Source organism: Rhipicephalus microplus, chromosome 3 (assembly GCF_043290135.1).
Source record: "Rhipicephalus microplus isolate Deutch F79 chromosome 3, USDA_Rmic, whole genome shotgun sequence".
Classification (NCBI taxonomy): Eukaryota; Metazoa; Arthropoda; class Arachnida; order Ixodida; family Ixodidae; genus Rhipicephalus; species Rhipicephalus microplus.
The window spans coordinates 91,241,460-91,266,664 of record NC_134702.1 but is presented as its reverse complement, the minus strand read 5'-3'; the positions used below and the strand labels follow the sequence as shown (position 1 = coordinate 91,266,664).

General features: G+C 47.5%; 1 protein-coding gene across 2 annotated transcripts in view; it reads left to right on the top strand.

The window, feature by feature from the left end:
- Positions 1 to 25,205, top strand: part of LOC142803828 (uncharacterized) — a 122,355-nt gene that overhangs the window by 83,007 nt on the left and 14,143 nt on the right. For both annotated transcript variants that reach the window (XM_075889971.1, XM_075889970.1), the window contains exon 3: positions 9,341 to 9,487. In XM_075889971.1, coding sequence (XP_075746086.1) covers positions 9,341 to 9,487 — 147 coding nt within the window. The remainder of the gene's footprint in view (positions 1 to 9,340; positions 9,488 to 25,205) is intronic.

Below are 25,205 nucleotides of genomic sequence, written 5' to 3'. Positions count from 1 at the left end.
CGCCTCATGCAGCATGGCTTGTACTCGCTCTGTTTCCCATGAGTGTCGAGCCTTCTTATCTCTTCCGCTGGGCAGATTCGCCTTAAGTGCATAGGTACGCGTGTTAAGAAACAAGAAACCTATTATGGGGGCCGTGTGGATCTCGTGCGGTTGATCTCACCTATTTAATGTGTCTGCTCGTTGACTACGCCGATGAGGCCGCTTGTGTATTACGCCTGAATCCAGGGCTGCCGTTTCAGTTTCGAAAGAGAGCGTTTTAGAGGCGAAGCTTCTCAGAGTTGAGCAATGTCCGCCGTCGTCCCTCGATGGCGACGATTACGACGAAAAGCAAGCGCGTTCCAAACCACACACACTCTTTGTGACATCACGGCACAGCACACGCGAGGTGCCCATGCCTTCTACTATACCACTCAGCATTCTATAGTGATAAGCGAGGTACCCGCTTGGTACTAAACTAGACTGAGACACTGTAATATACATCAGATTATACTTTTCATAATGCCCCCATTTCACATTTCACTACAACGTGCTTTCAAAGCACGCTGCATGTACGTGTTCTTTTTTTTTTTTTACACCATGGTTTAAGTATAGAGGACATATTTGTTTTGCGTATGCAGTCCGAATACACGCAATTGCACATACGTTGAATGCCTGCTCACCTGCCTGCTTTCAGTTCACTTCTGCGTTCCGTTTGGTTGTCTATTTGGTTGGTTGTATACTTGTTTACCTTGCCGTTTGTTTGGTTGTATACTTCGCAAGGTGTCATTCTGTATCATCAAACACCCATGCGGCTTTTCTCATCGCGTAAACAACATGTAAACCATAAACAATTGTTGGACCTTCGTCTATATACGTCCCGTACGGATATATCCACCGGACATACTTTTCCGATGTGTTTCGCTTTACCTTGGTCGTATAAAGATACATCCACATGTCTGATCTCCTGGCGTACTATACATGTGTGTATACGAAGGGTGTACGCGTGCAGCGCGAACTTCCACAACAGTGCCCTCCACAATCGCAACTTCAACTAACTCCACAGATCAAGCGTGGGTACATAAGAGGCACGCCATTACAACAGCATACGGTAGGGGTCGTCGTTGTCCGTCAGTCCCCGCTCGGCCTGAGAGTCCGAAGCCGCGGGATGTGTGCCCGCTTCCAAATTGGTCCTATTATAGCGCTCTCTTCGGGAAGACGCTTCGCTTCGGGCGCTTGTGAGACGACGCCGCCGCTCACGGCCATTATAACTGCAGCAGCCATGCCGTAGCGTAAGCTCGCGTGAACGCGGTCCACAGCCGTACACTGATACCGCAGAGCGAGGTCCACGCGGAGGTGCCGTGCGCCTTCCCGTCTCTGCGGTTGGGCGTTCGAGCCGGCTGCTCGGATCCGGGGACCTCTGCGGTGTCGTTATAGTCACGTCCGGGCGCTGTAGGCAGCCACGAGGCTATCTCTTTTTTTTTTCTCCACGCGCCGAGAACGACCTGGTGTTTCACGCGTTCTAACTGAAAGCCTTTTTCTTTTACTTTTCTCGATACCAAGCTGATCTGTAGAGTCTCGTTCTAGCGGCGCTTCGTTTGCGAACGAGCTGCACCACGCGGGCACCGCTCGTGTGCCTGTGGTTGAAGTGGACACGTTCAAGGGACGTATAAGCTTAGGTGAATGGTTCAAGCGGGATCTCGGCAAGTGCCTGATGAGGCTTCGTGTGTACTGTTTTCACGCAACTGAACGCGTGAGACGTGAATGTTTCGGGAGGAAATAAAGAACAGAGGTGGTGCATCATCCCGTTACATATTGTCGCTGTAGCGCTGTATGCATGCAGCACGTGTATACCGTGTGTTAAACGGGACAGCACGCCATTCCAGGGAATGCACTCTGCCTTATACTTTCACTTTGCGGGCGTCCTGAATGATGGCAGAGGAAAATGTAACTTCAAGGAATTTTAAGACGCTGGCCGTAGGTAAAATAGGCGAGAGGACCGCTTTTCTTTCGCTTGCTGTCCGGGGTGCTTTGCGTCTTAAAGTTTCTTGAAGCGTGCCCCCGACTGGCCCATCAAACAAGTCTTACCGAAGATGTAACGTTCTGCTTGCCAAACCTTAATTGTTGCGTTTTAGAAGTGTGGCAGTTTGTGGGCTACTTAGTATGACATGACGATATAGTTATAGCGCGAGAACAGGACGACGACAAAGAGACAAGAAGGACGTCGTGTCCTTCTTCTCTCTTTGTCGCCGTTCTGTTCTCGCGCTATAACTATCGTATTGTTGCTTTGTTAGGAGAGTTTTCAGAGTCCGTGTTTCGAGTTTTCAGTAGTATTTTCATCAACATCATGATCACTTATTTTGTTGCTCTAGCGTGTGCGTGCATGCGGGCTAATCTGCATATGAAACCCAGCTATATTAAGAATAGACATTCGTACGTAAGTTCCCGAATGAAAAATAAACTACCGAGAGACCTATTCAGTGACCTGGAGAGAGCAGACATCTTTTGAAGAAACAAAAACTCGACAAAAAGTCTTATCTCTTTTTTTGTTTCCCCCTCTCTCGCGTTAGCCAACCTGCAACACTTCTGGTCGTCTTTCTTTACGTATTTCCCTTTGGCGTCATCGCTATCTGAAAGTCTACCGCACACTCATGTCATCATTACGAGGCCCCGCGCTCCGATATATAGCTGTACCGAGCGGCCGGAGAATCCGCGGCTCGTTAAAAAGGGCATATCTGCTACACTACGCCACGCAGACGACCAGCAGCAGATACAGGCGGCGAATAATCGAAAGAAAATGGCAATAGATGGCGGTTTTGCGAGGACGACTTAATGGCTCCTTCGATCTTCGCATCCGCTAATGGTGCGCATGCACTGTGCGACTAGAGAGCGAGTCGCGTCATCAAGGACGCGAGACGGGCGAGACATTTTGGGTGCGACCGACTCGACCGACCGATCGCGAGTGCCGCACATCGAAGTATAGTATGCACACTCTATCTATTACTACAGCTTCACGGTACCCTTCATCGGGGTCTCTCTCCTGCACTGCACTTTTTGAGGCCTTTGAGAGGCGTGCCACCGCCATGAGTATACTATGCACTGAAGTTTATCTCTTTCTCTCTCAAGGGGTGTTCGGACTTCTGCAAACTCAATCGACGATATGCTAATTTCCGTAAGCCACCTTTACCATGCGTGCTCTGCTTCTTTCGAAGCTTCCAAGCAGGGTTGTCGGCAGCCATTTTGTTTGGACAGCAAACTATATGCAGAAGCTGGCACTGCTTCCTATACTTATACGTCCTCATCAATATCGTAATTTGCACGGTACGAACGCCAAACACGTTATATATGACCATTGGCCGCTTTGCTGCCTGTCTTAACCTTTTATGGGAATAAATTTAAAGGGACGAGAGAGATGGCGAAACCAGGGATGTTAACCAGTTTCGGGCAATCGGTATGCTACACTATATACACCGTGGGAAGGTATAGAAAGGCATTTTGAAGTAAGGGGAAAAAAAAGTTAGCCAAGTGAGCCAAACTGGAGGGGGGAGGCAGTTGGTATCGCACACACACATCGTCACAGCCCGTCCTTGTTGTGCAGTTTACGAGAACCTCGTTCATTTGTCGAGAGCACCTTGGTTTGCCTTCTCCCTTTGTTTGCTTCATTCTTTATTTCTGCGTTTCTTGCAATCGGCATGCATGGTGCTTGAATACATTACAAATCCTTGCAAGCACGATGTAATCGCCGAGAACGTTTCTCGTGTCGTAATCATTGTCATGAAAGCACCCCTAAATTACTCAGAGTTAGAATGAGAGAAAATAGAAGGTTTTTTTTTTGGGGGGGGGGGGGGGCGTGCTCATTGGTTGGTGAACATGGAACAGAATAACCCAAAATACGGCTCGGTGAAACGCACGGGACACAACACCGACCATCGACTTCTTTAACAGCAAAACTCTCCTTCGTCGAGGTTTTAATGTACTGGTGCTGTCGTACATAGTATGTGGGATTTAACGCAAGCAAGTGGCTAAATCTCAGGACGTGTCACTCCTACCATCGCGCGCCTGTATACGCGCGCTACTCACTACTCCCACAACTCACCAGTAAGCCCACTAGTGCTCCCTCTGCTTCATCCACGTCACCCACTTGGTGCCACTTCATTCCCACTTCATTCAATGCACTTCATGGGCGTACCTCATAATCGTATGCAGGGGCGGCGCCAGGGGGGGGCAAGGGTGGGCTGGAGCCCCCCCAAAATTCTCGCCTGCCCCCCCTATGCCCACCCAAGTGCCCGGAAGCATATATTGAAAACCTAGTAGGAGCAGAGCTAGCTTGCCCCCCCGGAGGAACTCACTTTTCGTGGTTGCCCCCCCCCCCCCCCCCCCCAGTAAAAACATCCTGGCGCCGCCCCTGATCGTATGGTGGTTTTGCGATGTGAAACCCCACATAATATTATTATCAATACACTGCATGCATCTCTACTCAGGCTTTTTTTTTTTTTTTTGAAGAGATGGAGGCGGAAATGTTGTAGGCCCGTGTGCTCAGATTTGGGTGCATGTAAAGGACACCTGGTGGACAAAATTTCTGGAGTCCTCCACTACGACGTCTTTCATAATCATGTGGTGGTTTTGGGACCTTGAATCCCACAAATCAATCAACCAATCATTATTTTTCAAGAGGCAGCACATATAGAAGCGGGCGAACGAGGAAAAAAAAAAGGCCCACTGTTAAGTTGCTCGCACCGCCGCATAATTATCATAACTAACTAGCGAGAGAATAGTTTATTTTCTCCTTCGGTTCCTTTCATCAAGGTCTTGTATCTTTAGAAGAGACGTGATAAATGTCAGCACAGAGCCAGCGTCTACTCTCTTGGGACATCGCGGTTTTCGACTGCACGCTGTTATCTCTATACACGCACTGCAGGAAGCCCACCACACCCGGGTGAAATGGCGCACGCGTGTGACATCCAAGCGTGTCGACGAGGAAAAATGGACAGGCTTGTGCTTGGCAACGCGAGGTAGGTAGCAGACAAAGCACATCTAACGTTCTTCGTATATCCTCTTCTTGGCTAGAGAGATAGCTTGCGTTTGAGGTCATGCGAATTATCCTGTTACGCTAAGAGTCTAATGAATGCTGGGATTTTACGCGCCAAAACTAGCGCTGTAACTATGAGGCACACCGTACAGTGGAGAGCTCCGGAAGTTTCTGCCAACCGGTGTTATTTAACGTGTGCCTAAATCCAAACGGGCCTCAAGCATTTTACCTCCATGCGAATGCAGACGCCATGGCCGGGTTCGATCCTTCGACCTTCCCGTGACGTAACCACGTGGTGGCACAGAGCGCCCGGGAAGAGTAAAGAGTAAGGATGTGGTCCTGCTCAGCTGCTCGGACCTTCAGGCCCGATGGGCCTTGGTCCAGAGGGATAAACTTGCGGTTGTTACCAAGGGGACCAAGGGAGTCCCGAAACAGGGACCCATTCCATTGGGGAGCCTTTTAAGTGGCTGCACATCTCTTTTGTTTTGAAACAAATGTCTTCGATCAATGAAGCAAGCAATTAATCAATCATTCTCCTTCTTCTTCCCCCTTCTATTCTCCATAAAATGTTTTTGTTGTGACACACGCAGCCTAAAATGTGCCTGCTCGGACCTAAGTCCAGATTCTGCCTACGACCCTGTGCATTTCGCATCAGCATTCGACTACTATCAGTTCCACTCAACCACCGCGGCGGGTCAGGACTCAACAGATGAAAAGTCAGTATACTGCCACACTGGACGTTTTAATTTCATTCGAACTGAATGATATTCGCACCTAATGAGATTATGTGGCTGCTACACAGCAATATTTAATGTCATTAGAACCGAATGACTTAGGTGATATAGAGTGAGTTCGAGAAACACATTCGCCATCGCAGTAGCACCGAATGTATACTCTCAACCCCATCGACTACTTAAAATGTGGCGTTTAGCATTATCAATTTGTGAAAAGATAATGCAAGCACGCTAATATTTTTTTAGTTTTTTAAAGGCATCTGTGATCTTAACGAAAGCATGTTATGTGGAAGGCTGTTGCAAAACGTTTGCACACTCAGCCTCAGTGGTACAGAGACTACTCGCAGGCTTCCGCCCGACGGCGTGGTCAGCCGGCGTTGTCTGGTGTTCTAACACAGATCCGCAGGCTTTGACCAATTACCTAAACGTAAAGGGTGACACACGAAAGGCTTGTTTGAAGTGACGGTCTCCAAGGTTTGGCAAAACCATCGTTCGTTCCTTTGGAAAGTCCAACGTTCCCGGTGAATCGTCGATGCAGTAGCGACCACTGCTGCATAAGCGAACGCGTTTGCTTGGATGCGCTGCTCTAATGTCGTCGCTGCGTCTACATTTTTAGTTTATCTTATACTCAAGCCTCTTCCTCTGGCTAACGCGCTTCTCTCGAAGCGCCAATATAGACAGCAACTAGATGCTTTAGTTGCTACAGCTCAGCGTCGTTGTTCAGTGGCGCCGCCTTGTTGCTTGTGTTCATTCTATCAACTGCGGCTAGAGGCTGAGGCTCGTGTTGGCTTGTAGTGGCTGGAAATATTTCAATACAAAATTTCTATGCGTGTTTGTTTTAGCGAAGTGACCCTCTAGGAGTCTTTTAAAATAAATAACTTACGTTTTCTATTAGGCTACATTTACCTTATTCTACTCTTTTGGCCTTTTTCTCTAAATTATCGACATTGGTATCACGAACGAATGACATTACGTTTTCTTGTGGAGCACCACCTCATATCAAATGACATTCGTTGCGTGAAAGGACCTCCGAACCAAATGACATTAATTAACACGTCCAGTGTGGCAGGGGTATAAGGGTCCGTCTCTGTCCTGTTGTACCGTGGTTCTCGGTGTTTCTGTATGCAAAACTTATTGTTGTAATTATCAAAACTATCGAAAATTCTATCGAAACTTGTTGCTGTAACAATAATAATATAAATTTATTTTTGGATAGGAACCGTATGCATATCCGTCGACGAGAGACATGGTTGCGGAGTCAAGCGCTCTAGCTGCATAGACTTTCTTCATTACTACGCAGTGTGACCGACTCTGCTGCAGCTACAGGGTTGTAAATCACGCTGTCACTCGTAGCACCGCGGTTGTTCCAAACACGGACACGTCGACGTCGAAAAATAACGCCAGATGCCGCCTCCTCGTTGAGCTATATTCACGGCCACAAAGCTATTCTTCTCAGTGAATAAAAAAAAAACATAATAGGCTTACTATAGATTAAGCGGCATCGGCCTTTTCCTGTATATCTTGGTCTAATAACTCTGTTCTGCAGAGGATATGAACGAAAAAAAGAGAGAGGGAGAGTGGGTGAGTGAACAGAGAAGGCGTCGTATTAGAACCTGTCAGAAGCCTTCACCCTCACCTCACAAAATTCATGATTCGCCCGGAGGGTCATGCAGCATGCAGTTTTATTGCAGTCTGTATAACGGTATACGCTCGTTACTCTGTTCGTGCCTATAGACCTCGGTGGACTGAATCATGGCATACGTCTCTAGCCAGTCGTAACACGTGCTGAATGGCTATTGTTTTCAGCCGCTAGGACCTTTGCATTGTCGTGCTTTATTTCAAGTATAGTTTTTACTACCAACACGGTAGCTCCCGTGGATTATGACGATATATACAGCTCGCATACACTGAGGTGGTTTCGGGTCTGCTGAGGATTGGCTATAGGCTGACACTAGCCAGAGCGGCGATGAAAGCAGCTGTGCCGTTCACTGTTATGCTGAGTCATTTGAAAGACAATGTTGTTTATCTCTTCATCTCTCACAATCTCTCTCTCTCTCTTTCAAACGTGCGTACGAGAACTGTGTGTGCCAGAAACAGCAGCTAAAGCTCGGTGGTAACGCTTGATAACGAGTAAGGCGTTTCATTTACGCCAATTGAGATGAAACCAATGCTATATATGGTGCCCTCTGTGCTTTAATAAATACTCAATTGGGTGAGACTTGTCGTGATTGCAATCAAAACAACACGATATATTGATTCTTTTCTCTCTCAAACTTGTGGTGCAAAAAATTAAAAACAAAAGGTTTTGAAGTGTTTGTCATACCGTGTGCGATCGTAATATACTGGCACTAATCCAATCGTGATAAATCAGCAAGGCTTTGCTAAGTTTTGTAGCGTTAGCTACACTGGTCTCGCTGAGCCAATTTCGCGTGGCACTGGTCTGCGCATGCGCAATGATACTCCGCCGCCGCTGGTGTGCGCGCATTTCGATGCTCTGCGCAGACGATCAGTGGTGTCACGCACCGGAGCCGGCACCTCCCTCGCACTCGGCCGCGGCCGCGCGCGACTCGCCGCCGCCGGTGTGCGCTTTCCAGAGGAGTGCTGTCATAGCCTTGGTAGACATATGGACGCCGACGCGCGCGCCTTCCCTACCTAACCTAACCTAACCTAACCTAACCTAACCTAGCAGTCGCCATCTGACACTGCGCTGGAGCCGCTTGATAGCGCCTCTGATTGGCGTTCGCCACTGTGGTATAGCCATGGAGAAGGAGAGTGCGAATGCTGCTCAACGATGCAGTAGAGCGGAGAAGCTTAACTCATCGGATCCCGAAGTAGTTGCCCGGCAAAATAAATATACATGTGCCACATAGTACGTATATCGTGGTTGTGTGTGTCATTGGAACAGCTGTAAGCATGATATCTGGAAAGCTAAGAATAATCAGCTGAACCTTTGCTAACGCTACGTATATCCTGGCATATTTATCTCCATTTTAAGCCAGGCAGGAGTACTGGAGGCACCTTTCTGCCGTGCAACAGTTATCGTCATTATTGCGTTCTTGCGTTTCCTCCCCCCTAAAAAAAACCGGGTCCCCCGAATAATTTTCGGGGTATCAGGAGTGATGTACGTGTCCCTCTTATAGCCGCATGCTGTTCGTGACCCGAGTACAAGACCTTATCGCAAAGAAAGGCGTCTAGATACCGATTATCGTAGTACTCCATAATTGCGCCACAAATACGTATTTTCCGTTATTGATACGTCCTTAGGAACTTTTGAAGTTGGCTGCATATTAGTCGGCGGAGAATCGCCGTATGAACGAGAAAAGTATAAAATGATCACAAAAAAAGAATAATTATGTTGAAATTTTGTACTTCAAAGGTAACGTGATGATGCGAATACACTACTCCCACCAATAAATGACGCTCTGCCGCAGCTCAAATCACGGCATTGCACGCGTTCCGTCTCTCGCTTGAAGCGTTCCCTTTCAAGTTTGTTAACAGCATAGCCATTGGAAGACTTTACCAACAGCTTATGTGGGCCGCACTGAGCTAAAGCGTTGATATTTTTTTCCCCACACTTCCCTTCCCCCGTGGTTTCAAGCAGACCATCCTGAACTCGATGCACAAGTACCAACCGCGCTTCCACCTGGTCCGGGCCAACGACATCCTCAAGCTGCCGTACAGCACCTTCAGGACTTACGTGTTCAAGGAGACCGAGTTCATCGCTGTCACTGCTTACCAGAACGAGAAGGTGCGTATACTGTTCCTGCATGCCACCATATACAACCTTATAGATGGCACGTTACACGGGTCCTTCTATCGGCCACTTCTCAAATCGAAGGACCCATGGTGCTCGGCTGCTAACTCGAAGGGCGTGAGTTCGATCCTTGGCCGTGGCGTTCGCATTTCGATGAAGGTGAAATGATCGATAGGGGCCCGTCGACTGTACGATGTCAGCGCTTGGTAAAGAACGCCAAATGGTCGATATTGCCCGCGACTAGCTCGCTCGATTTCGTGCCGACCGGTTGTGCCCGCGCGATCTCCGACGACAGCGCAGCTCTGGCCGACTGGGCTCCCCCCTATACACCATCTCCTGACGCCGACAAGAGCTCTCGCTGAGTGGTGCCCCGTACGTCCTCGGACCCCTGCGACCGTGTCCATCTTTCCTATTTCCTCTTTACTTCCGTCGCTCGCTGTCCGTGCGCCTCGCTCTCTCCTTCCTCTCTCTATATATACCTTTTAATGCTATCCTTTTAATCCCTCCTTACCCCCATTCCTTGTGAGCTACTGTTGAGGTGTCGCACTTTGGTGAACAGTTACGGGGCTCACTTTCCTCTTCTTTTCCCTTTAGTAATCACATCAGAAAGAAAAAGATATTTCCGAAGCCCGCCACTACAGCGTCTTTCATATAGATATCGTGGTTTCGGCACGCAAAATCCCAGTAATTATTGTTATTATTATTATTATTATTATTATTATTAATATTATTATTATTATTATTATTATTATTATTATTATTATTATTATTATTATTATTATTATTATTATTAATATTATTATTATTATTATTATTATTATTATTATTATTATTATTATTATTATTATTATTATTATTATTATTATCAGGAAGACCGCCTCGTTTCGTCGTGTCACTTTGTATGTCCAGTATCGACCATCCGAAATATACACAGGCTATACAAGCTGTTGCCGATCTCCTGCCGACTGAATTCGCAATTTTCCTGCGTATTCACGACAAAAAAAAAGCACAATAAACAAAAAAACGCGCGGGATTGTAAGCGCGTGCATTCCGAACACGCTGCGCCCTTCTTATTCGCGAAATGATCATTGTTTCAAGATTTTAGAGTGTATACACCGTACCAGATCTAATTTGTATGCTAATTCGTTTTTGTTCGTTTCATTAGAGAATGGAATCACTTATCAAATGAACAAGTGTGCTGTATTAATGAAGATGTGTTTTTCTCGACATTGTAACCCCCCTGCTGCAGCGCCTTCGGGCTAAGCGGGGTAATCATTGAATAAAGAATAAAGAAAACGAATAGCGACAGTGAAAAAGCCGGCTGAGCGCTCATGTCCGTTCATGTCGCTGAGCGTGATGATGCTGGTGAGAAAGTTATTTATTGATTTATTTACAGGATATTTTGTGCGGAGAAGCTCGGAGTACTCGGAGGTTATCGGGGGGGGGGGGGGGGTAGCTTATAGTTTAATGCTCTGCCTGCAGCGGAGGGGACGCGTTAGTTCGCGTACAAAAACGTTTATCTTATTAGTTATGAGCGATAGGAGTTTTTGCGTTTTTCCCGTAATGTATATAACCATGTTTCCTGTCATCACAGCTTGGCTGACATAATCCGGGCAAGCCTCACAATCAAAACTCGTAGCGCCTATAACTGAGTGAAATGTTCTTGTACGCGGGCAAATGCGTTTCCTCAATGGCATGAATGCACATGAGTGGATCCAGGGTCCAAGGATATGGCCACAGATTATTGCGGATCATTTATTGTCGCTTTGGCTTGTCAAACGGCGCTCAATTCCTTCTTTAATTGGCTTTCCTAACCGCCTGACCCAATAGTTGTCTGTTCTGTATCATTCCCATGCGAGGTCTGGGCTTTGTAGAGCCGAACGTTGTATACATTATTTCGATTGTCGCTCCCTCTCGCACAGGGTAGCAAACCAGAAGCAACCTTATCGCTATTCCTAGGACTTCGATGTCTCTCACTATCTCTCGGGCAATCATGCAGTAAAACTTAAGCCGAAGTCAGAATTTGAAAAAATACGTTTTCCCGTTTATTTATTTATTTATTTATTTATTTATTTATTTATTTATTTATTTATTTATTTATTTAAATACAAATGACGAATTTCCTTGAATGTTCGCTCCAGCCGCATCATACTTTATGTAAGTTCGAAAGACTAAAAGGTGAAAAAAAAAATCATCGGTAGCATTCCAGAGCGTAAACAGGAACGTTTTTTTTTTCTCACGTCTTCTGGCGTGCACTCTTAAACCATGAAGTTTTTCATCAAACGCCTTCGTAACGTTCATAAAACCAAGCTCATAGCTTACTCGCCCTACAGGCATATATCTTTGCCCGCGACCTGGTAACAGTTCTATACATTCGATATAATGTGAGCGCAGTTAGTGACACTGCCATCATTGCAGGTGGAGTATGCTATTGCAGCCTACGAAGGCAGTATGCAAGAACTCGACGTTTTCCAGTGTGGGGACGACAAAATAAAGGCCTATAGACTTTGAGCCGAGAAGAAGAAAAGACAGGGTGCTAAGAATACTTCCCGAGTTTTTACTGTGCTTTGTTGTCCTCTTGAGTGCTCTATCTAAGAGGATTCTTTTTTTTTCTCTGGCGCTGGAAAATGTTGTAAACGAAGTTTCAACTTTCAACTTAACGCTTTACAGCGTGCAGAGCACTGCAGACATCCCCCCCCCCTTCTCTGCTCTCGTCACTGCCTCTGCCCGTACCGCACTTAACTTGGAACAAATTAAAGTGTATACATTTCAACATCACGAAGCAAATATTTACGGCTGTGGTTTGCTGGAGGAAAGCACTGTCTGGATATCTGAATTTAGTGCGACATAAAGTACATTCCCGTTTAGCAATGCTCTAGCCCGTCAAGCCGTGCGACGGCTGCAGTATCTTCATGCCGCCCACGATCGTTGCGCCATTGCGGTAATCATGATGTTGACACACGAAACACTGTGGATGGATCTGGGCGCTGTGGCTCGCTAAATAGAAACAAACTGCATACTATTAAAGCAAGTGTTGCGTCGCGACGAAATGAAACTCCTATAGCTGCTGCTGCAAAAAAAAAAAAAATCATTTAGTGTATAACGAATGCCATAAAGAGGGGACCAGTGGTTTTGTCTACTCTGAGGTTTCTATGACGGCTGGCTGTAAAGTGGTGGCGCTTCAAGTGAAGTTTAATATTTTCTCGTGACAGTCACCGTTAGTAGATTGGAAAATGAAACCACGTGTCGTTTTTAAGTGAGTCTCAGCTTTCTCTCTCTCCGAGTCTCTCTCTTCGCTCCTCTCTATATGGGAGCGTCACATTTTCCACCCTTAGGACCAGGTAACATATTTCCGCTGCACGGTATGTAGTTTTTCTCCAACTCCGCACAAAATTAAAATGAATGTAAAATAAAATCTCCTGCAAGATAAGCATATTTGCTGAATATACTAGCATGAATTATGTATGAATGTAGGCTTAATTAAAATTATTTCGGGGCTGTTACGCGTAAAAACCATGATAAGACTATGATGACGTCGAGGAATTAAAGATTCCGGAAATTTTGACCACCTGTGGGTTTCTCATTGTGCACCTGCACATACACCTTAAAAAAAGAAAAAGATGTCATTTTGGTTCATTTTTATGCACGTGGGATTCACATGCCTAACACTTTATTTAGAAAGGCACCATGACTCTGTCTAGAAGAGCCACGCATTGAGTCTCTTTTGGAAGGTCGGGCGTCTCACAACTCTCCCGAAGAGAGTCAAAGTTCTTAGAGTGGGGAGGTATACACTTGCTGCCATAGTATATTTAGCTGCATCGAAAATGCGACCGTCAGCGCCGGAATCGAAGTCGCTATACTACCGGGTAGGCAGGCAGATACCGTAACGACTGGACCACCTCTGCGCTCCTGCGTTCGGCACACATAATCGGGTGCCGGTGATTGAACGTGCATGAACAGCGCGTGGTGAAGTTTAGGGTAAAACTGAAATACACCTGCGTAATGGTGACGCACCAATTCAGACAATTCACGCTGTGTTCCTAAACCACGCAGACAGTTTATTTTAAGTTCATATCGGAAACGAAGGGAAGGGGACAAATAAATCCGCACGCAGCATTGTCACTCGTAACGTAAAAGTCGCAGTATATAACCATACTGTGATGTAATTTCATCTTGCTCTAAAATGGTACCACTGGTTGTGGTGTTCCGCGCCGCGGTGGTCTAGTGGCTAAGGTACTGCTGACCCGATGGTCGCGGGATTAAATCCCGGCTTCGGCGGCTGCATTTGCGATGGAGGGGGAAATGTTGTAGGCCCGTATACTCAGATTTGGGTGCACGTTAAAGAACCCCAGGTGGTTGAAATTTCCGGAGTACTCCACTACGGCATCTCTTATGGTTTGGGACGTTAAACCCCACATATCAATCATCTGATTGTGGTGTTGTACGGTTTTCCGAATGCTATTGTTGCATTAACTTATCACTAGGGTTCTCAGTATATATAGGCCTATACATCTATCTATACACTTCTACGTTCTAATGCCACCGATACAGGATATAATCCATCTGTGGCAATGCACAACCGATTTTGCTATCATCATCAACATAATGATTTACGCCTACATCAACAGGATGGTTTACCTGCGTTGCCTTGAGTTACCCGCTTTCTTTTAGCTTGTAATTAGAGGCCCTATACGACGTTGTCATGTTGTACCGTCGAACACATTGTTACGGTGAGATGCCTTTGTATACAGAAGTGCATTGATCATCTCCTGAGATGATGAATGCGAGAAATTTGTTCTTCCCTTCTTGCGCATCCCCTCAGTATCGTAGCAATACTAAACATGTTACAAAAACACGGTGAATTTCTCGTAGCGCTGCTAGAGCTCAAAGGCGCGTGTTCGACTGTCGGCCACCAGTCGTATTTCGATGGGGTCTAAAAGCAAGAACGCCCGTGTGCCTGTATATTTAAGCTCACATTAGAGAACCCAGAGTGGTGTAATTAGTCGGAATTCCTCATAAGCATCTGATGGTTTTCACGCGTTGAGCGCGTTCCATTTATTCGATTCCGCAGGCGGCATCAGTGTTTTCGCAGTGTTCAAAGTCTCTAGTACGATACCGCTTTCATACATGGAAGGAGCACATTCACTGAATTCGCTACACAGTCGAGCGTCCTATATAGTTAATAACGTTTTCAGTTGAAATATATGTACTCTGTATAACGATGGCCTCGCGTATACGACACGACCACCAGAGGCCGCAGACATTCCCGCGCACCATAACGCATGCAATAATATAGCCGCTGCCCAGGATATTACCTGCAGTGCCGCTTACACAAACATGGCCGTGTCGTGGGCCAAAATTGACGACTCTGTCTCCGATGCGGTACGACTGTGTATCAACGTTCCTTGTTATGCGAGCCAACATCGCCGGTATATAAGGGCGCGTGTGGTCCTCCTGCAGCCGATCCCGCTTTAAGAGAAGATGACGCACGACCTGCCCTGGCATAGGCATCAATTATTCGCTATGCGCCATGTCACCGGGTCATTGCAATATAGTCGAACGAACGGCCAGGTATCGTTCCTTTCTTCTATTTCCTCGTTGTCTACGTCGAAGGCTGCTTTATTACCCCTGCGTTATTTCTGTTTCAATGAGTTGCTTATTTCTTATATGTATTGGGAAAAAGCGATACCTCATAAGCCGCATTTTTAGTTGTGATAAATAAGTCTTTTCGTCTACATATATGTATAGTACAAGCCATCAGGTCGAAAGGACAGACTGATAGACTATAGTTCAGAACAGTAACGAAAAGTTGCGTCTTGATCTGTCGCCATCCGTGGGATCCTTGGTCCTATAATGTACCTAATTGAGCCCTCGGTATCTGTAAGGTTATGCGCATCTGAAGCAATGATGACCCAAGTGCTTGAGACTGACTATACGTGTTCACTTTTTCTCAGTAGAGACGCGTAACAAATGACTACGCTCCACGCGCAAATGAAAGCCGTGCTCTCAAGCAAGCTTATACTCGAAACAACCGCGTTTCCTGTTGTCGAATGCATGCCAAAGAGATTGTTCGACAATTTTTCAAGGTTATATAGATGTCGGGTTAAGGCGCTGACAACATACTATCGCAATTTTGCAGGAATTCCTTCCGCTCGATTGTACGCCATTATTATTATCGATATCTCGATTTCTTATTCATTAACCACAACAGCAGCTGGAGCACTATAGCTCTTCCCGTACCTTTTCCTTTTTGTATTTTTTATCCCTTGATACTGACTACCTCGCAGTGAGCCTGTTTAAGAGCGCTGCTTCGTGATGCGCGCTGCAGCCTAGCCACATGTCACTTTTCAGATAGTTTCAGATTTTGCGGGCTTTCTTTATCAATCACGGAATAATGAGTACGCAATTCATACGTTGTTGAAAATAGCGTAGTTAGATGTCATTTCAGAGCGCCTGTACATATGCTTCATTGGCATTTCGATAATTAGGTAAGTACTTGTCGAGTCACGAATATAATGATGACTATAAATAATTTAATCTGAATAACGGAAAAATTAGTCGTGGGTACTCCAGTGAACTGGGAGCGATGTATACCATAGATGTGGCCCGTGTACTCAGATTTGGGTGCACGTTGAAGAACCCCAGGTGGTCGAAATTTCCGGGGCCCTTCACTACGGCGTCTCTCGTAACCATTAGGTGGTTTTGGGACGTTAAACCCCACATATTAGTCAACACCATGCATGTGCTTTGCGTAACGCCTTTCCACTTTTTTTCTTTCAATCAAGTTTCGCGTCATAGCTAGTACACCCTGTTTATATGCACTGTGATGTCATTCCCGCTTCGATAAAACCTGATCTTGCTCGGTATTCGCTTCGTGGGCCGTTTCCGTAACACATGTCGCCCATTTAAATTCGACAAGTGCGCCGAATGACCGGAAACCTTTCAAGCACGTTACAGTCGGCGGTCGCCCGCGGGTCTGTTGTCCAAACAACGTCCATGGTGTACTGTATACAGTACACGCAGAAGACGGTGGGCCGCAGCTCAGCGCGTCCTCTTATACAGCATCGCGTGCGAGCACCGACTTACGCTTCACACCTGCCGCTGGACTCCACGGGAGATCACGGCAGGAGAACGTCTCGTAGTACCTCCGTACCCGACGCAAGTAAACACAATAGAAGAGCAGAGAAGGAGGTCCCGGGGTGGGCGTGTCAGCGGGAGCGGAGCGAGCTGACGGAAGCCGCAGGAGCAACTCCATTCCCAGAGACGCACCGGGAAGAAGACGAAGTGCATCTGCGTCGGGGAATATGAAGACGGCACTGACGTGCCCGAGTCCGTCAGCCGCTTCCGCTCCGCGCGCGCGCGTTCATTACCGGCGCAGGGCCAACGGCAAACATGGCCCCTGCGATTAGGCCGCTTGTTTGCGCTCCAAAGCTGCGGCTGCTGCTCGAGACACAACAAGCGGCCGACCCTCCACCCGTGAGCGCACGGCATCTGCTCTGCGTCACCGTTGGGACCAGAACCTTGAAATGAGGCGAATACGGGTGCGCTGCAAGGCTTTGTATTCAGTCGGAGGTTGTTGTGTGCGCGGGATGTACGCGAGTGGATGTCTTATGAGGTCGTTGCTGCGCAGGGGTGGTCTTGATTCCGTGATGGGACGTACACTTGCTCGGCTACGTAATGATGACTACACTGAAATGTTTATTCTCCTCCGTTCGTGGGCTTAAAAGTTGAAATATGTGCAAAACAGTTACTTGGTTCCAGATTGATCTAATGAGAAGAGTAGAACCGAATTTCGGAACTATAGTCTTCCCTGCGGCTATTGTTGGCCGTGGCTTATCATTTCGGCTACACTTTGTGCTCTCCTGCATGCGCACCTCTATACTGCATTAATTGATTATTCGCGTCATTGGGTATGGTTTGGGTAAAGTTGATGCAAAGTAGCGCATTGTTGTTGACCGTGCAAGGTGTATATATATATATATATATATATATATATATATATATATATATATATATATATATATATATATATGCAGAACGTTTCCACGATCATTTTACATCACTTTAGCTTCATCTTCCTGCGAAACTGTATCGATTCTTTAAATTCATACTGTACTACGCTTGCGGAACGTAACCAAATTTCACACATATGAGCGAGATAGAGGAATACAACAAGAGGAGAAAGGAATACAGCTGAAACCAGGTCTCTGGGGATGTGGTAATGGCAGAAAATATAAAAAAGCAGTTTCCGATGCTCTAAATCACGTTAGCTTTCGTTACTTCCCCTTATGGTCACACCATATGTGCTTACAGTGATTCTTCCTTCCAAACAAACATTGGAAAATTTCGATACACCTTTAAGAGTTGAACACAAAAGCGATATCTTTTCCCTAGTGCATATATACCCTTGATGACATCCGAATTCATCCACGGATGTGCCTTAATATCATCGGTGGGCAAGAAGAGCTGTAGAAAACAGACAGCTCAATTTGTATACACATGCCTTCCCTTAATTGGCAAAATATATTAAAATAAATGTTCTTTTGAGCTACATAAAAATTATAAGACATTCCTTTGGACTTTACACACGCTACTTTTATCTGAAACACTAAAGAGAGATTTTCCTTACCCTTGAAAAAAACTTTAGAACGTGCTTTCAGTTTCGAAGTAGGGAGCTGGTAAATGAAGTGACCGAAAAGGTTTCATGCACAAAGTGTTTGAGTATAGACTTTTTCAAGATAGCAAGCGTTGTACCCTAAAGAAAACTTCCGGTCTGCACGTATCAGCGGGTTGCAAGTGTTGCGGTGTGCTACCGGCACCATCACCATATGCGTCGTCTTGGTGCCGTTGAGCAGGCCCATGGCACCCGCATACGCCTTGCGGATGGCCGCGTCGATTCGCTTCCTCTCCGCTTCCGTCCACTTGTGAAAGGCCCCCGCGTATGCTGCGTGGCTAACTGCAAAGGCCTGCAGCAGTCGCAGGAGGCTCGCTTCTCGGATTCCTCGGGACCTCGACGTGACCCTCTTGACGAGTCTCGTCGCTATCCCGATCTTCGTTACTATGTGGTTGGCTGCCGTCCCGTTCGTGCGGTGGGCGTCCACGTACATGCCTAGTACTCGGAGGCTCTGGACGTGCGGGACCGGCGTGCCGTCGCTGGCTCGGACGACTATGTTGCGTTCCGCTTCTTCCGCGGCCCGCTTTCTCCATCTTCCCGGTGGTGGGAGCACCAATAACTGGGAGCGCACAACACGCTCTCGGAGATCGGCGAGGCCCAACGTACTGCTCAATTGACGCGCCTGGGCCGCACCGCGGTCGGCAGGCGGCTGCTGGAACGAGTGGGCCTGTCCTCCCCCGAGGAACAAGACCACGAAACGTCTCCACTCACGGAGTCAACCATGCGAAGACTGGTGGTGTATCCGCTGCCAAAGAACATGGGTCCCGGCGAAAGCGAGGGACGACGAGCGGCGCGAGCCAGGGCGCTGCTGCTGCAACATCAGAACGACGAGGGCGCCGTCTACGTGGACGTGGCCAAAGTCAAGAACAAGGACGCCTACGTGGCGGCGGCGGTCGCCGCAACGACGGGCAAGATCGTCACGTCATGCAGCGTGCGTACGCGGAGCGCGAGCCAGGCCGAGGAGATGGCGATAGCCTTGGCGGCGCGCTCCCCGGGCGTGCGGACAATACTCAGTGACAGCAAGACGGCCATCCGTAGCTTCTCGCGCGGAGCCGTGTGCGGGGCGGCTGCTAGGGCGTTGGCAAGCGACGAGTCCAAGTCGAGGCTGACGCTAAAATGGTTCCCGGCTCACATGGGTAGGGACCTGATACCAGGATCTCCGAACCGCAACGAGGAGGCGGATGCCGCGGCCCGTGGTCTCGCCACGTGCCGGACCGCGGCCGCGCCCGCCTCCGAAGACACGACGGCGACCGAAGAAGAAGGCGAGGAGCAGCTGCTCGATTACGGCGACATCCTCGCGTGGTACAGGGAGCAACGGCGTGGCTTCCCGCCTCCGCACAGGGATCTTACCCGGTGGGAGGCGGTGAGGTTGCGCCAGCTCCAAACCGAGACTGTGCTGACCCCATCGCTAGCGCGACACGTGTGCCCCGAACTCTACGTGAGTGAAATGTGCAGTGTGTGCGCGAGCGCGAGAGCCACCCTGGCTCACATACTCTGGGGATGTGACGCAGACAGCGCGGACGGTCCGGTGTTACCGCCGCAAGTAGAACAGCGTGTGGGGTCTACGGACCCAGAAGACCAGCGAAGGGCCGTCCGGCAGCTCGAGGTCGCACTGGCGCTGCAAAGGCGAAAGGGGGACACCCCCAGTAACCCGAGCGGCGACGGGGCACGAAGGCCTTGAGGTCTAGGCCCGCGTGACATTAGGACTTCTAGTGTAACGTGAGATAGGGTGAACCCCACGCCCTGCGCGGCCGGAGGGAATCCCGCATGCTGGAACCCAATAAAGTTTATTCTCTCTCTCTCACCATATGCGGCGACGAGGTCGAGTATGTTGCGCATTCTGACTTCTACTCCATCGCCACCAGCTGAAGGGACGTGAAAGCGTAGAAGACGGTGTGAACCAAAATTCCAACGACCTCGCCGTTGTGGCAGACGTTGCAGACCCCATTCCGCAATGATAAGTAGCTTTATTTCAAGTGTTTCAGGTTGAAAAGCGAGCTTCGGATACGGGGGTCCGTCGACGCTGCATTCGCGAGCAAGTGTTACTTGGCGCCGTGGAATTGGCAAAGCGCGCAGATTTTTTTTTTTTTATACTATAGCATACGTGCATGCACGACTTACAGTGCTGAACATAATAAGTGGTCCTAGCAATGCTGCGCGTTGGGACTGTTGTTTTTCCATCGGCTGTTACATGCAGCATATCTAAACATAAGCCGAAGCGAACGGCATGTCAGTGCGGTGCTATAGGTTACTCACAATACACATTTTGGCCGAATCATAGCTTGAACTCTGTCGATTGCATTCGGTACCGGTAAATAAAAATAGGAAGTGTGACGCTCAACTATTAGCACTGCCTGCGAGGAGTTTCAATAAATATTTATCCGTAATGGCAAACGGCATACGCATTGGACATTCACAGGACGCTTTTCGACCTCCGAAATTGCTTGCTGCAAGTATACGAGCGCTTACATGGGTGACGCGGTGGCATTGTTTCAACCCCCGGAAATCATTTAGTTCCAGTGGCGCAAGTTGAACAACGAAGAAAGAGTTCGATTGCAAGCGCAGCTGACCACAAAACACGATCGTCCTCCAGAATGCAGACCGTGCAGCAGCTCGACCAGATAGTGCATTGTGACGTCACGGCTAGCGAGCACGCGAGTTTCGCCTCGCTCGCTCGTTTATAAAAAATATTCTATTATAAACTAATGGCCCGACCGAATTCACTGTAATTTCGTCAGCTTGTCTGTGAACGTATACAAGAATCAACGTATACACAACACGGATTATGGTTGAAAATTGGGTGCCATGACCCCTTTAAGGGAATAGGCGCAGTAACGTGTGTGCCTTTTGCAGTGGGTGACCAGCGTTAAACTATGGAATCGTTATGATACTAACATGTTTTTACGCCCGATTTCGATGCACGCTTGTGTCACGCATTATTATTACTGCAATACTTCATGGTGTGTTGTGAAGCGTATATGCAGGATGCATATGTTTGTAAAGAACAAAAGTTACTTTCACTGCATTTGATTGATTTGTGGGGTTTAACGTCCCAAAACCACCATATGATTATGAGAGACGCCGTAGTGGGGGACTCCGGAAATTTTGACCACCTGGAGTTCTTTAACGTGCACCCAAGTCTGAGCACACGGGCCTACGACATTTCCGCCTCCATCGGAAATGCAGCCGCCGCAGCCGGGATTCGAACCCGCGACCTGCGGGTCAGCAGCCGTGTACCTTAGCCACTAGACCACCACGGCGGGGCTTTCACTGCATTTCCAAGCAGAGTAAGTTATTTTCATTGTGTTCACACGTAGACGCATCGATGTGGGGTAAAACGTCCGCTTGCCTCGCAGACGCGCGGATCCGATGCCCTATAGGAGCCAGGATTTTCAGTTGCTTACTTAATTTGCATCGGTCTCGATTTCTCGTTCACACATAAGATGATTCTTCTGCTCACAATCCCCGACGCCGCGATTTCTGCGGAACAACCTCTCTACGTTATCATGTGAATATGGCTCATACCTTGCTTGGGTTTTGATCTGTTCTGTTCCAACTGCTTGGATGCGGAGAAATTGAGGTCCATATTGCCTCGGCTACTCTATATCACGAAGTTCTGCAGCGAAAAAAAAAACAGAACAATACCGAAAGGTACACAAAAATGAACAATAAAAAAACAACATCATGTCGCACTGAAACCAGTTCAAGTATCACGCCAATACACAGTTTGCTTACAGCAGTTCACACTGGCGTAAACTGTTCACGCGCACACATTCCTTTTCTACTGTCAGTATATGTAGTAACTGTATATTATTCAATTGAATAATATACAGTTATTCAACTCAGTTATTATTGAATTATTATTCAATTATTATTCGAATCAATAGTTATTATTCAATTCAATTGAATGTAACTGGCGGAACATGGGAGAGGCCTTTGTTCTGCAGTGGACGTAGTCAGGATGATGATGATGATGATTATGATGATGATGATGACGACGACGACGACGACGACGATGATGATGATGATGATGATGATGATATGTAGTAATACGTTCCATATATATATCAATCCCTGGCTGTCTATCACAGGCGCTTATCCAGTCCAGTCTCCACTAAGACGTCTGTCAGGAAGATGTATGCCTCTTTCTGAAGATGCATCTCAGGCCATGGTCCGAGTGATTTCTTTAATGTTTGGGGTCGTCTGTCCAAACTTGCTAATTTGTTCTTTAGTTTGTTCTTAGGTTTATCCATGTTTAGTTTTTTTATTAGCGTGTACGTTAGTTCAGTCTTCGACATGAGCTCGTACGCGTATCTGCTGTTACGACCTCGAGTTTATGAAAATTCCACAATCAGAAAGTCGGAGATTAAAAGCCGGGGCAGTCAGACGAGCACGGGAATATTTTCCGCACGAGCGAGCTTGTACAAGTGCGTCACGCACACGCTTTCGCCGAACGACTCGACCGACACGTTGACACCGCGACATCTAATGCGGGTGCGGCGCACCTCACCACCTGACGCCGTATGCATCAACTGTGGCACTAAATCGTGACCGATCTGTTCAATGTACATGTTCAGAGCACGCGTTTCCGATGATGGATGTGGTTGTCACCCTGTCACTCTACAGAGTCAGTGCATTGCATCTATATATAAATAAAATGTTGCGGAAGTGCTGGTGATAGCTTCACTGCTACAACTGAGTTGATTACCCGCCTTATATGTACTGTATATATAGCCCGAGAAGTCTGAATTAAATTCGTTTTTGTTCCATGCTTTTGCTTTCTAATGAGGGCAAATATAGTTTTGTCTGACCGATATATTTCAAAGAATAATAATATTGGGATGAGGGCGTCATCAGAGGTCGGTATCGCACAAGCTTATATTGAGAAAATCGTTATGGGCATTCTGCAGCGTTTCTAGTGACATATATACCATTTGGTAGGCTCTGCGCTGATGTTCAAGTGCTCGCGAGCATCACATACAGGGGCTGAAGTGTGCTTGACTTCCAGACCGTCTTATCGTTTCTGATGCTCAGTGGAGCAAATAGGGCCACTGCAGCGCTGATGCTGCCGTTCAGAAAGAAAAAAAAAACGATGATTGCATCATGATGCCAACATGCTGCATCAGGAAACACAAAGTAAACATTTCCGGTTGGACACGTCGTGGATCTAACCGGATGTCGCTTATATCGTCCCGCGCACAACTTTCAGAAAATATACGCACAATCGACAACTTCTGTTGCAAACAATCACAACTTTCAAAACATTCATCCGTGAATACACGTGCATACATACTTAAACACACTTGTAGAACATGCGCGCAGTGGCTCGATGTTATACTCTTTTTCTATTTTTTTTTATTTTGCTCGTAGTATACTGCGTGATAACGCGCGCGTGCACCACCGTCAGAGCTGTGAGGCAGGCAGCCGAGGGATGCTCAAGAGATCTGTGTGGCCCCGAGGCATGAGCGATTCTAAAGGAGCAAGGCGGCACCTATACACAAGCGAAGCGCGTCGGGGGAGAAACAAAGATACAATCGAGCGGGGAAAAAGGAACTGCATCGGCAAGAGGAAGAAGATCCGGCGGTGTGTAGCTACCACACCGCTGTTCCGTCATTAGCCTCGGGTCCAGGCGCCGCGCCAAATGACCGTGGAGGCATCACGCGATGGCACCGTGCGACACGACACCTCAGCAGCAGTCGTCTCTTCGAGAAGGGAGTGAAGTGTCGCGCGGGCACGTCCAGATTGGCTCCTGCGGCCCGGGGCACGGCACGGCAACCTTCCGTCGGAGACCTGTCCTATCTCCCGCACGATCCTTCTTTTAACGCGCGCTTCGTCTGTTTTCCTTTGTTTTGTGCGTGTGACTGTATACGCTTCTCCTTCTTTTGCTCCTGTTGAACGGCGTATGATGTCAGCGCGGATACGCGAGTGCAGTCCTTTAGGTGTACACCTTGTGCGAGGACGGTTCGCGAGGGGGCCTTTCTGTGGGAGCTGGATAAAAGAAAGGTGCATGCTTCACGACCGATGTGACACGCACGCCGCTCCAGGAACTGGAAAAGGGGCGAGCCTCAACGGGAAAATGAACGAGTAAATTCCAGAAGATGAAGTATAGCGAATCGAGACGAGAACTGGAAGCTGATTAGAAAGCTGTGCGAAAGGTCAATAGGGCACCTGATTTCCAAAAAATAGTAATAGACGTGCTCGTTAATACGCACCGAAGATGTTGCACGAGTATATGCCTACCTCTGCTATGTGGATGGAATAGAAGCAACTTTATTTTTTTTAATGTGAACAACTTTATTGTACATGTACTCTATAGGAATGAACACTGAATGTTTTCATCCCGTGGGCGTCATTGCGGAAACATGATGAATTAACCCCATTGTGATTTAATCGAGATGAATCGAGAGAAGGCACTCTTGTGTTTGCGCATCGATATTTAAGGCTCGACTCAACATGCTAATTATATATAATAACTGGTGTTTAACTGCCCTAAACCACGACGTGATTATGCATGAGGGACACTGTAGTGGAGGGCTTCGGAGATTTCCACCATGTCGCGTACTTTAAAGTGCACTGACATTGCACAGTATATGAGCAAATCTTCTCTGTTGAAATGTGACTGCCGGGGTCGGAATCGAACCCGCGACCCTTAATTGGGTCAGCAGGCGAGCACAGTAACCAGCACCACCCCACCCGGCGGACAACGACGCGCTTGGAGCCTGCAAACTCGATGTTACATCTCAATGTGACAACGCGGGGGCTGTTTAAGCCTTAAATATTTCATCGTCAGTACGAGCCTACAGAGTCCACCGATGTTGTGCGTGGCATACATGTGTATTGCATAATCGCAAGACCCAACAACGTGTGTTTTATCAAGTCTAGCTCACGTTTTACTTGAACGCCGTTCGATTTCAACGTATACGCGAGGTGCCGTTATCCTTCATTGTGTATTATGTGCAAAATGTGCCATTGAAAACGTCATATGCCTTGAGCCTCCGTGGAGTCTCGCTTAATGCAGAACGTGGCACACAACGGAAC